Source organism: Aspergillus foveolatus, assembly GCF_047715535.1.
Source record: "Aspergillus foveolatus strain CBS 279.81 unplaced genomic scaffold BDW70scaffold_3, whole genome shotgun sequence".
Classification (NCBI taxonomy): Eukaryota; Fungi; Ascomycota; class Eurotiomycetes; order Eurotiales; family Aspergillaceae; genus Aspergillus; species Aspergillus foveolatus.
The window spans coordinates 403,668-414,677 of record NW_027396067.1 but is presented as its reverse complement, the minus strand read 5'-3'; the positions used below and the strand labels follow the sequence as shown (position 1 = coordinate 414,677).

Here is an 11,010-nt window from a genome sequence, read left to right as displayed (position 1 = left end):
GACCACGGAGCCCTCCGCATCTCCTCCCGTACTTTGAGTGCTCTGCCTCTTGAACCGAACCATGGACAAACAGGATAACGACCGTTGTTCAGGCGTGGGTCCGAGCCGGCCCGTCCTGTCTTCGAGTTCAGTCATCCAGTTTCCAGAGTGCCAAGGTGTATCGATACGAACTGGTATGATAGCTGCAGCTCATACTTCTTTCTCTGTACGGAGGAGCTCCGCGACCGTTAGCTCAACAATCCCAACAGGGGTCTGAGCTCCCAACTCTTTCGAGTCGAATTCTCCGTGTGCAAACAGAGAATTGGGTTCAATTCAACCTTATGACAATGCGATGATGTCAGAAAACCAGTTCTCTGATGCTTATCCCAGGTTCAAATGAATCCTTCGCTCTGAAGCGGTTCGCAGCCGGCTCCGAGTGGATGGCAGTTTCGGCCTATTCCCCGTCGCGGCCCACCACTGAGGTCATCAGGAACAAGATTCAGGGACCGGCGACTCGGTTTAATTGCGATTGCTCACGTCGGGAGTTCTAGAATACGGGGCGATATCCATGTACGACCGGTCCAGTCCGAGATTGATTGATTGCAAACAAGATGTTGTGCAGCGTTTGTTCACTTTGTTGGCCTACTACCTTGAACGGGTTCATTTTTCAATTTCCACAAAGTCCTCGAGTCAAAAGTGGACAAACTAGCGAAAAGGTAGGCTTCATTAGCTATGAATTTGTTCTTAGGGTAAGTGGCTCTTATCTTAGACAGAAAACAGCTTTGTTGTGTTTGATTGTGATTGCGATAGGCATTGCCAGCGAGGCGAAGTTAAGGCCTAACAAACCAAAAATCGAAGGCTCAATTGACGAATTATTCACGACTCAAAGCAATTGAGTTATCCTCGCCCTTGATCGGGTCGGACTGGTGATGATGGTCCTGGGCTGAAGTTTGGAGTAGGTGGGTTGTTGAACACTCTGGCGCCTGTCTACTTAGGTATGCCTGCTAGGCAGCATGCGGCAGCCTGGAGCATCAGGCAATGAAGCTTTTCTGGCTTTACAACCCTACAGTCCTTTTAAAGCTTCAATCTTTCCAGTCTCGTCTTATAGTTATCAATCAATAATCCTGTTCACTTGCTGAAGCTCTTGTTTACTTCATCGACTAGAACCGCGCCGCCACGAGTCAGCTGGCTTAGTGGCTCGTGTTAAGCGCCTCGTCACATCTATCCTTCAACTCTCCCTCGACTTTCTCCTTAGTTGGCGTCCATCGCAGTGTCAATTGTACATCCTCTGGCACAATGCCTCCGACATTATTCAAAAAACTCGTCATTGCTGTGAGCGGCACTTTCCCCGGCTACAGACAAGGTCGGAACTTCTGCGACGTCCAATTCTTGAGATCTTCAGGAGTACAAATCGTGAGCTGACGCGCCATTCTTCCGCAGGCGACTTGAAATCCATCGTAGAAAGACATGGTGCTACATTCACTTCATCTGTCAGGACGAATTGTACGCATTTAATAGCCACCCAGAAGGAGATCGATAAGAACGGAACCAAGTGTAAGTCAACAAGCAGATCTTAAGCTACACTTTTTACTCACAAGTTCTGTCACATCAGACAAACATGCATGCGACTTGCAGAGTTGTGAGATAGTGTCTCTCGACTGGCTGCTTGACTCGGACAAGGCGAAGAAACCGGTCTCAGAAGCGCCCTACCGTTTCGGAGCATCTCACAGCAATCAAAACAGTCAGGCAGATCCTGTCAAGACAGAAAAGAAGCGAAGCGCCAAAGCTGTCCAGGATACGGATGATGCTAGATCTAACAAAAAGCCTAAGCAAATGGTGGAAGATGCGCAGATGATAACCGCGGAGAAGGCGGCAAAGGTAAGGGTAGGGGTCGACGAGTGTTATTACACCGACGAGCCTACATGGCAAGGTGAACAGCCCATTGCCTGAATTCTGAGCGGAAGCTGACTCTGAGCAACAGATCCTACAGTGTTCATTGATGATTCAGGTCTTATCTGGGATGCCACATTGAACCTGACAGTGTCAGCCGCCAATAACAACAAGTTCTACCGCATTCAAATTCTGAACTCCAAGGACGGCTCCAAGTACCAGACCTGGACTCGCTGGGGCAGAGTTGGGGAGCGTGGCCAGTCTGTGCTTCTGGGCGACGGTACCCTTGACAGCGCAAAAAAACATTTTGAAAAAAAGTTCAAGGACAAGTCTGGCCTCGCATGGAAAGACCGCCTCAGTTCCCCAAAGAACAACAAATACACGTTTATCGAGCGCAACTACGAAGAAAGCGATGATGAAGACGAGAAAGCTGACAACAAGCTGGTAAAGCAGCCGTCGGATATTCCTGCAAGTAAGCTGCCAGCACCTGTCCAGAACGTGATCAGCTTTATTTTCAACCAAAAATACTTCCTCGAGACCATGGCCCAAATGTCTTATGACGCCAATAAGCTGCCACTTGGCAAGCTGAGCAAAAGAACACTGATGGCGGGTTACGAAACGCTGAAGGAATTGGCAGAGCTTGCAGCCACACCAAATATGGCGATGTCTAAATATGGGATGCAATTGCGTCCTGCTATGGAGCAGCTGAGCAATCGCTACTTTACGACGATTCCGCACGTTTTCGGCCGAAATCGACCACCGGTACTGGACAACCAAGCCTACATCAAGAAGGAGGTGGAGTTGCTGGAAACTTTAACGGACATGGAAATCACCAATAGTATCTTGAAGGACGCAAGCAAGATGGAAGACGTGAACCCGCTTGACAGCCAATATGCTGGTCTTGGAATGCAGGAAATGACACCATGTAAGTCGGTGCTGGTCAAGTGCATGCGGATGAAATTGACAATGCATAGTGGACCACGCCTCAGAGGAATTCAGAGAGCTCGAGAAATACCTCTCAGGAACGCGTGGATCAACTCACGGTGTAAAATACAAGGTCAGTTTTGTGACCTGCTGTCGCTCAGAAGTCATAATAACATTCGTCTAGGTGATCGACATCTTCCGTATAGAGCGACAGGGAGAGCACAATCGATTTAAGTCATCTCCATACGCCGGCATCAAAAACAGCAACCGCCGGCTCCTCTGGCATGGTTCCCGCAGCACCAATTACGGTGGCATCCTTAGCCAAGGCCTCCGCATCGCACCCCCCGAAGCCCCAGTCAGCGGCTACATGTTCGGAAAGGGCGTATACTTTGCCGACATGTCCAGTAAATCCGCCAACTACTGCTGGTCTCATAACAGTGACCACAAGGCTCTCCTCCTGCTTGGTGACGTTGAACTCGGTGATCCCATCTATGAGCTTTACCACTCTGACTATAACGCTGGAGAGAACGCGAAGAAAGAGGGTAAAATCGCGACTCTCGGAAAAGGCCGGAGTATTCCCGCTGGCTGGAAAGATGCCGGCTGCATCCATCCGCATTTGAAGGGCATTCAGGTCCCCGACGCAGATTCCGGCACTACAGACCATAAAACGGACCAGGGATACTTGTTGTATAACGAGTACATTGTCTACGATGTAGCACAGATTCGGCTGAGATACCTATTCTTCGTGGATATGCGGTAATCTACTAAGTTTCCTTTCATCTTTTGTATCTGTCTATACTTGAGGGCGACGGGCACACAAAAGGAGTTAAAATACTTCGATTCCGCACTTCAAGTCAGGGTTTTTGAACACTTGGCGGGCATTAATTCGGTTCGTTTTCTTCCTCTAATCCTGTTCAGACCATGGCGGAGGCCAGGAGCATTCAGCATGGTTTTGATTCGAGTAACCTGGCCAGCTCCAGCTTTCGCCTGAACCTTTGTCTTCTGACTTCTGGCTTCGAATACCGAAGGATACTATCTTCCGGTCTTCAGCAGTTTGGGTGGTACTATATGTTTAATGCCAGGTTACATTTCCTACCGGGCAGGGAGATTTACTCCTAGCTAGCGGTGAAGATCTTGGTGCATGCATATGTATATATTATCTATTTATTCCGGAAGTGACAATCAGGGACGTAATACACATAGATGATGCCAACGAAATATGATTCATATCCCGTGCATTAGATTTCGTTTAACGTTTAACATTAAAGCCATGATTATCATTAGTCCATCTTTCCCTTTTCTATGCCTCTTCTTCCTGTAGCCATACGCCTAGCCCAGCTCACCAGGAGTATCAACGCAAGATCAGAAAAGAGCGAAAACATTATCAACCCCCGACTCAATACGAGGCCAAGTATCACTATACCGTAACTTAGGCGCCCGTAACACGCCTAATCACAAACCCCAATACCCACCCCAAAATATTTAGTGCCACCTTTACCCCCCAGAACATGAGCTTGAAGCCCCAAGACATCAGCCGGAGTATGCCTCGCGCTAGGCCTGGTAGTTCTTCTTCTGTGCCCTTCCTTCCCTTCTTAGTCTCTCTTTTCGTTGAATTTGATGAGGAGGTGTTGATGCCATACTTTTCTAGATCGATTTCTTCGGCCGCGGGGATGAGTGAATTTGCTTTGGCTTTTGCTCTTCGACGGCGGGAAATGGCAATGCTTGAACGGAGGGAGGATAATGAGGGAAACCATTTGCGGTGGATTTTGGATTTCGGTGGAGTTTGTAGTAGGGTTTGGCTCTGAAGAGGCAGGGGGACAGACGGGGTATCATTATTATCGTTATAAGTATCGTCGCGCTCGGCGAGCGTTGCGAAGAGTTTAGGCCTATCGGTATGTGCAGGTTGCGGTGGTTGCGGTGGTTGCATCTGTGTCTCTTTCTGTGCCCTCGCGAGATTGTAGAAAGCCATATCAGCTAGCACTGGATTCGTAGAGACATCCGAAACCGCTACGGTGAGTATAGCCGCAACAACAGAGTCAATGGCGTATAGAGAGGGAATTGTATTGTTGATAGCGACAGCAGAGACTGAGAGCGTCATTGTGCGTAGGTCGAGAGAGGCGAGAGGCTCGTCGGATTCTGATTCGGATCCCGACAGCGGAAGAGTAGATGTGCGTGGTGATGCTACTGCAGCCACATCGACTGAGTTCTTAGGAAGAGGGACTGTGACGAGGATCGTTGGCGCTCGAGACTGCCCTAGTTCTCGGCTTTGGATTTGCCCATAGCCCGTGTTTGTGGTTGTGGGCGTCGAGACGCTGATATGTAAAGCGCCAATGTTTTGGTGCAACGACGGGTGTCGTAGCTCATATATCCGTTTTATTGCGTTCCACGAAAGCTTGCACGATTCTAATTCAGCTGCACGCTTGAGCGCATTGGCTTCGACCTCAGCAGCGTCGGGAGGAGCTAGTTGATGTTGTCTGGACAGCTCGGCTGCCTGGTCAATTGCAAGCATGGCGGCGAGCCTTGAAAAGAGGTGCGAGACGAGTCCGTCATTTGGGGGTTCACGGCGGCGCCGGTCCTCGAGCTGCAACATCATAATGGGAATGTTGCTGTTAGGGATGGAGGGATTTCCTCTTGTCATGGAGATTTCGTTTGTAGAATATGTTTGCATGGTGTAAAAAGGTGACCTCGGGTCGCCAAAGACGAATGTTGCGGGATCGATGCTATTATATTAATCAAAGTCAGCCAACAAATATACCGACAGAAGATCGAGGAGCATTAGCCCTACCGCTCCATTCGAAGGGTGTAAGCTTTCGAGAGATTATCGGCCCTTTGCCCGTTTGCGACCTCCCAGAGTGTCTTGAGTTGCTCAAGTGACGAGTATTGGATCTCGACTGGAGAAAGCATGCTCGGCGGGAAATTGTGGACGTCAGCTGGCACCGTCTTGGGCCCAAGCACTCGGTCAATCTCCGGAGCCGGAGTAATATCAAGCTTGAGTCCGGCAGGTCTGGGACGGGGCCGTGAGAAGTTGTTCGAAATTCTGTCGTTGTACTGTTGCTGGTTGAGTGGCGCATCAGGGTTGAACTGGGGAAACATCGACCTGATGGGGATGACTGGAGACACAGAGGGCTGCGGAGGGCTCGGAGCAAGTCTGAGTTCTAGTTCGTCGTATTGATCCGCTGAAGGAGGTGACGATGAGGGATTCACTCCATTCGCAAGCGATTTCCCTCTCGTCTCTTGCGGGCTCGAACTATATAGTGACTCGGTTGAGGGGGGGTGCCTCAACTCTGGCGTAGCGGAGCGCGGTGGTAGAGGAGAAACGTGTGCTTCCGGCGTTGTCTTGATGCTACGCGGTTCAACAACTTGGAATACCACAGCCTCCGCCTCAGACTCTTTTCCGCTGAGATCTTCAAGCGGCCTTGCAGACGTTGACTGGATGTCAATTGAGGGTTGTCTGGGGCCTCGCCGGAAAGGATTCTTGGGAACCCCCTGGGGGGCAGGGGGTGGAAACAACTGAAATTGAGAGCTGCTCATAGCTGCGGGCTCAGTTTGACTGAGCTCACAAACAAGACCCGCTTGATGCTATGCACAAGAGTCAATGTAACCTCTTAAATGCACATGCACAACAGTCGCTTCGGTACGTAGACCATGGATTGGCGACTCAATCAATGAGGCGGAGATGGTAAGAGTAGAAAATGTATTAAGGATCCGACCGGGGGCGATATTAACTCAGAAGGCAGAGAAATCCAGCCATGGCTATATGTATATCAAGATCATTATGCGCGAAGTCCGACTTCCGGCCGGTTTAATAAGGTGCGTGCCAGCCATGTCTTGGCTCAAGAATCGTCACAAACTTATTTCGGTGGAGAATCAGGGTCTCAACGGTGAGAGGCTCCTGCAGATGTGAAGGATGAGCAGATGGCCTGCATGTTGTTCCTGAGAGCCCACGCCGGCGCTTAACGCCGACACCTCGATGGTCAGTCGGAGAGCTGTCAGTCCCAATCACAGCAGGGCGGTTCTTCACAGCTACAGCGCTTAGAGAGTGCTAAACCTGAGATGCTGATTTGCTTTTGTCCAAGCGCTGAAGAATGGAAGGATCGTAGGTCATGTAATGAGGGGTCGTATGCGTTAGGCATGGCTTATGAAGAATGGACTTCAGATAGGATTGGTTCAACTGGTCGAGGGTTCAATTGCTGCATTATGCACAGACTGTACTTGGTTCAAGTTCTTCCAATAACAAAAAGAAGCATGCTGATCTGCGGTGAACTGATGATGATAAGATTGACAAAGGTGGGGTGGTTGGTTGAAGGTGAAGGTGAAGGTTCCGAGAGGAGTGTTGGAGTTTATTCCCCCTTGACGAGGTTTCATATTATACTACATTTTCCACTCGCGGCTCTATCAAGCAGTCTATCTGCATCATGACACATAATATACAAATAATCCAGGCCTAAGCCCAGCCTATTCCTGAATCCGGTAAGTCAGCCCTTCGGCCATTGCAATAGCCCCCTGCATATTTCCTTTATTATACAAGAACAAGCCCTGTAGCGCGGCAGCGCTTGTGCTCTGCGGCGGGTCGAGTCTCTCGCCGTTCTCATTTTCAATAAGACCTAGTTCATAGAGCCGTTCAAGAAACGCTTGTTTGTAAGACCCGGTTGAGTCTAAGTCGCCGTAGAACCGCTCCCAGAAACAGGTAGCCTGGTAGCGAGTGAGTTCGCCTATACGTACTGTCATGTCCACCCGTCCCGGACGCACGAGGGCCTCGTCAAGGCGCTCCACGTGATTTGTGGTCAGGAAGACAATCCGCTCCTCCGCGCTCGCGACGCCGTCCAAAGCATTCAGTAAGCCAGAAAAGGTAACATTGGCACCGCGATAGCCGTCCTCATCTGTTTGAGTGCGGCGATTCGAGAACGCGGCGTCCACATCCTCCAAAAGAACAAGAGTCCGCTTCGGGACTATAGTCAAGAGTCGATTGAGCCGATCGTCAGTCATCCCTCGTTCACTCAGATTTAGAATGGCAATGTCATAGTCCAGCTCCCCCGCTACGGCTTGGATGAAGGAGCTCTTGCCAGTACCCGGCGGCCCGTACAGGAGATATCCTCGGCGATAGGGAATTCCACGGTCATGGTACCACGATTCTGTAGCCAGGAAATCCTTGACGTCTTCCACAATTCGCTCTTTCACGCCCTTGTCCAAAATCACCGAGTCTAACGTGCGTTTGCGTCGCGGATCTCCAAATGGTGTCCACGTTGCGGTGTCGGCACGATAAATCGTGGTCTTTCCTTCGTTTGCTTTCACGACGTATGCATGGGCTTCCGCAAAAAGATCTTCAAAAATATGACGGTGGGAGTAAAGAGTGGTAAGGGTCATCGTCTCCCACGGCCGGCCGGTGGTGAGCTCTTGAGCTTTGGACTCACGCATACGATTGACGAATATGAATGTGTTCTTATAGCGGAGTACATGTCGACCCAGCCCTGGGACCAATGTGAAATGGGTGTTTATGGCGCCGTTCGAGTGTTTGACCGTCTTAGTATCGACTGAAAGTTGGCGCATCCTGGGGGTGAGTTTTGTCAAGAGCGAGTCCACGAAACCAGACCCGCTGGCTTGGGACCGAGATGCGCTGAGCTGTGACTGTTGATATTGTGTCATCCAATTCAGAAACCATGGGTATGAATCGTCCTTGTGTGTGATCTCGACATCGATGAGCATCCGTCTCCGAATCAGATCCGCGCCACGTCGAAGACCTTGCTGGGCAAGCCTTGCGCCGACACCGAGCCCTGCAAGGCCAAATCCCTATTAAAAGAGAAGCCATCAGTATTTATCCTATCACTTAGCAAACTCGCTTTTTGGCGGTTCTCACCGCTGTGAAAAAAGGGTTGCTTGTAAGTTGGGACAGCATCCCCCCGTCCGCAGTCGGCTGCGTGGCGGCCTGGATGGCCTCATTTCTTCGCTGGACAATTGAGTCCCCAGGCGCCGGTAGCCCTGGAGATATCGATCCAGTATGATCCGTACCAGTCATCGAAAGATCATTCGGAGTCGAGACTTTAGTTTTGTTAAACTCTCTGAGAGACTCCCAATCTGGATTAGCCATCCGCGGTCGGCACTAACACGGGCCGATCTGCCTAGCTCTCCGATGTGCCCTTTGTACAAGACTCTGTTCCTGGGGCCTACGACTGCTACAGGTAGATTATAGGTAGGCAGCTTACGCTTAGAGCCTATACGTTACTGCGGAACCTGCAGCCTGGAGTCTGACGGATGGATAGCATTGTTAATGTCAATACCCATTCGGATGAATTGAAACCTCGTTGCCCGTGTCCGGAGTAATGACTGCTCGGGGATAACGGCTATAAGCAAGCATAAGATCCGGCTAAGAATGACCATCAGCCACCTTTTTTTTTTGGCTGATCCAGCTGAAAGATGAGGTGAAGCTCTTCATAATCCATACAGAACGCAAAGGACATATCATACTCCGTGCCTAACCCCTCTCTTCCTACCTATATAAGCTGGTAACTTTGGCCAAAACCGGCATGCCACCATTTATGCGACGCTGGTTCAGCTCTGGCTTTTACAGCAAGGCATCTCCTTTCCCACGAGCCTTCACTGCGACCAACTTCAGGATGGCCTCATCTACTGCGGCTGCTCTCTACGCTCTGACTCTGTCCGCCTCCCCTGCTTCTTCTGCTCCAGAAGATGCCAGTGCAAAAGCGCACCATGTTAAAAATGGCTTTGACAATCCATGGAAGTAGGTCGTTCTATGGCTCGGCTTAAACCCTATACTGATTACGACAGCTCGTTCACTTCACCTTTCGACAAGCAGACACAGCTTTTGTGGTGAGTCTAGCATTGGCTTATTGGAATATTCTCGGTTCTGACAAAATTCAGGCGCATGTTGAGTGGAAAGGCCAATCGCCCTGATACGACTCCTCCAACCGTCCCGGTACATAAGCCAGTGTTTTTGCCTAGTCGCGAAACACCTACTCTGCGAGCAACATGGTTGGGACACGCTTGTTACTATGTCGAGTTTCCGAGTGGGCTCCGGGTCTTGTTTGACCCGGTTTTTGAGGATCGATGCTCCCCGTTCTCATGGCTAGGACCAAAGCGTTATACCGAGCCGCCTTGTCAGATCAAGGATATTCCCACTATTGATGCCGTTGTCATCTCTCATAACCATTACGACCATTTGTCTCTTCCAACTGTACGAGATATCCATAAGCGACACCCGAACTGCCATTTCTTTGTTCCTCTAGGTAACAAAGAATGGTTTGACAAGACCGGCATACCGAATGCAACAGAACTCGACTGGTGGGATGAACGCGATATACTGCTTTCTCCATCGAAGTCTGCCACTCAGGTAGAAACAACTGATGAAAATATCGACTCAAAGCTGGCGGACATTACCGCTCGAATTGGCTGCTTGCCTTGCCAGCATCTCAGTGCCCGAACACCGTTTGACCGATGCAAAACACTCTGGGCCTCGTGGTACGTTGAGTCCGGAGGCCGCAAAGTATATTTTGCTGGGTAAGCGATCTTCATTCATTGCGCCACTTGTGTAACGGCTAACCAGAGCGCTCCATTAAGCGATACGGGGTATCGATCGGTGCCAACACTTCCAGATCATGTTGACGACCACAGTCCTGAACATAATTATCCCTCGTGCCCTGCTTTCAAGCAAGTAGGTGAGTTTCGGGGACCGTTCGATCTAGGGCTGATCCCCATCGGCGCGTATCAGCCGCGATGGTTCATGAGCCCCATGCACGCAGACCCGCACGATGCTGTTGAGATCTTCCGGGATACCCAGTGCAAGAGGGCCCTTGGTATGCACTGGGGGACTTGGGTGCTAACAGAAGAGGATGTCCTCGAGCCTCCGCGGAAGCTCAAAGAGGCATTGAAGAAACACGAATACCCCGAGACTGGAGTGTTTGATATTTGCGATATTGGAGAAAGTCGAGAGTTTTGAGGTCTAGGACAGTCTGATCACATTAAATGGGGTTTTTTTTCTCCGCTTTTTTTTTGGCATATAATCTATTGTCAGTTGCTTGACTGCTCAGATACCCCTGTGTAATAATGATTGGAATTGCTACACTATTGCCAAGTTTGTTATTGTTGCACACGCCGATTCTTTTAGGCAGCTCTACCAAGTGGATGGGCACCCAGCCAGTTAACAGTGTTCCAGAGTGCAGTTTATCTTCTCAATCAACCACATTGCTATGGAGACATCACCAC

General features: G+C 50.1%; 5 protein-coding genes across 5 annotated transcripts; 3 read left to right on the top strand and 2 right to left on the bottom strand.

The window, feature by feature from the left end:
* The first annotated feature begins 322 nt into the window (after positions 1-322).
* On the top strand, positions 323-1,079 carry BDW70DRAFT_127646 (uncharacterized protein). The gene is made up of 2 exons (XM_073735298.1): positions 323-695; positions 744-1,079. Exons 1-2 carry the CDS (start codon positions 591-593, stop codon positions 873-875), a joined length of 237 nt encoding a protein of 78 aa, XP_073600207.1. The 5' UTR covers positions 323-590; the 3' UTR covers positions 876-1,079.
* A 196-nt stretch (positions 1,080-1,275) lies between these two features.
* On the top strand, positions 1,276-3,553 carry BDW70DRAFT_155884 (putative poly(ADP)-ribose polymerase PARP; the record flags this gene model as incomplete). Its single annotated transcript, XM_073740113.1, has 6 exons — positions 1,276-1,342; positions 1,420-1,533; positions 1,592-1,909; positions 1,961-2,794; positions 2,844-2,926; positions 2,978-3,553. The coding sequence occupies 6 exons, from the start codon at positions 1,276-1,278 to the stop codon at positions 3,551-3,553; spliced, it is 1,992 nt and encodes a 663-aa protein (XP_073600206.1).
* A 669-nt stretch (positions 3,554-4,222) lies between these two features.
* Positions 4,223-6,324, bottom strand: BDW70DRAFT_168728 (uncharacterized protein; the record flags this gene model as incomplete). The annotated part of the gene is made up of 2 exons (XM_073742537.1): positions 4,223-5,513; positions 5,669-6,324. 2 exons carry the CDS (start codon positions 6,322-6,324, stop codon positions 4,223-4,225), a joined length of 1,947 nt encoding a protein of 648 aa, XP_073600205.1.
* A 924-nt stretch (positions 6,325-7,248) lies between these two features.
* BDW70DRAFT_147084 (bifunctional AAA family ATPase chaperone/translocase BCS1) lies at positions 7,249-8,806 on the bottom strand (the record flags this gene model as incomplete). Its single annotated transcript, XM_073738665.1, has 2 exons — positions 7,249-8,580; positions 8,648-8,806. The coding sequence occupies 2 exons, from the start codon at positions 8,804-8,806 to the stop codon at positions 7,249-7,251; spliced, it is 1,491 nt and encodes a 496-aa protein (XP_073600204.1).
* Positions 8,807-9,208: 402 nt separating this feature from the next.
* BDW70DRAFT_127640 (putative Zn-dependent hydrolase/oxidoreductase family protein) lies at positions 9,209-11,009 on the top strand. Its single transcript, XM_073735297.1, has 4 exons — positions 9,209-9,529; positions 9,577-9,618; positions 9,670-10,305; positions 10,366-11,009. The coding sequence occupies exons 1-4, from the start codon at positions 9,315-9,317 to the stop codon at positions 10,742-10,744; spliced, it is 1,272 nt and encodes a 423-aa protein (XP_073600203.1). The 5' UTR covers positions 9,209-9,314; the 3' UTR covers positions 10,745-11,009.
* The last annotated feature ends 1 nt before the right edge of the window (position 11,010 follows it).

Bases quoted from the DNA above. Each gene is read 5' to 3' on its own strand.
- BDW70DRAFT_127646 (XM_073735298.1), top strand. From the start codon at position 591: ATGTTGTGCAGCGTTTGTTCACTTTGTTGGCCTACTACCTTGAACGGG. The intron at 696-743 runs GTAGGCTTCATT...AGTGGCTCTTAT, and splicing joins GTGGACAAACTAGCGAAAAG to CTTAGACAGAAAACAGCTTT.
- BDW70DRAFT_127640 (XM_073735297.1), top strand. From the start codon at position 9,315: ATGCCACCATTTATGCGACGCTGGTTCAGCTCTGGCTTTTACAGCAAG. The intron at 9,530-9,576 runs GTAGGTCGTTCT...TGATTACGACAG, and splicing joins GGCTTTGACAATCCATGGAA to CTCGTTCACTTCACCTTTCG. The intron at 9,619-9,669 runs GTGAGTCTAGCA...GACAAAATTCAG, and splicing joins AAGCAGACACAGCTTTTGTG to GCGCATGTTGAGTGGAAAGG.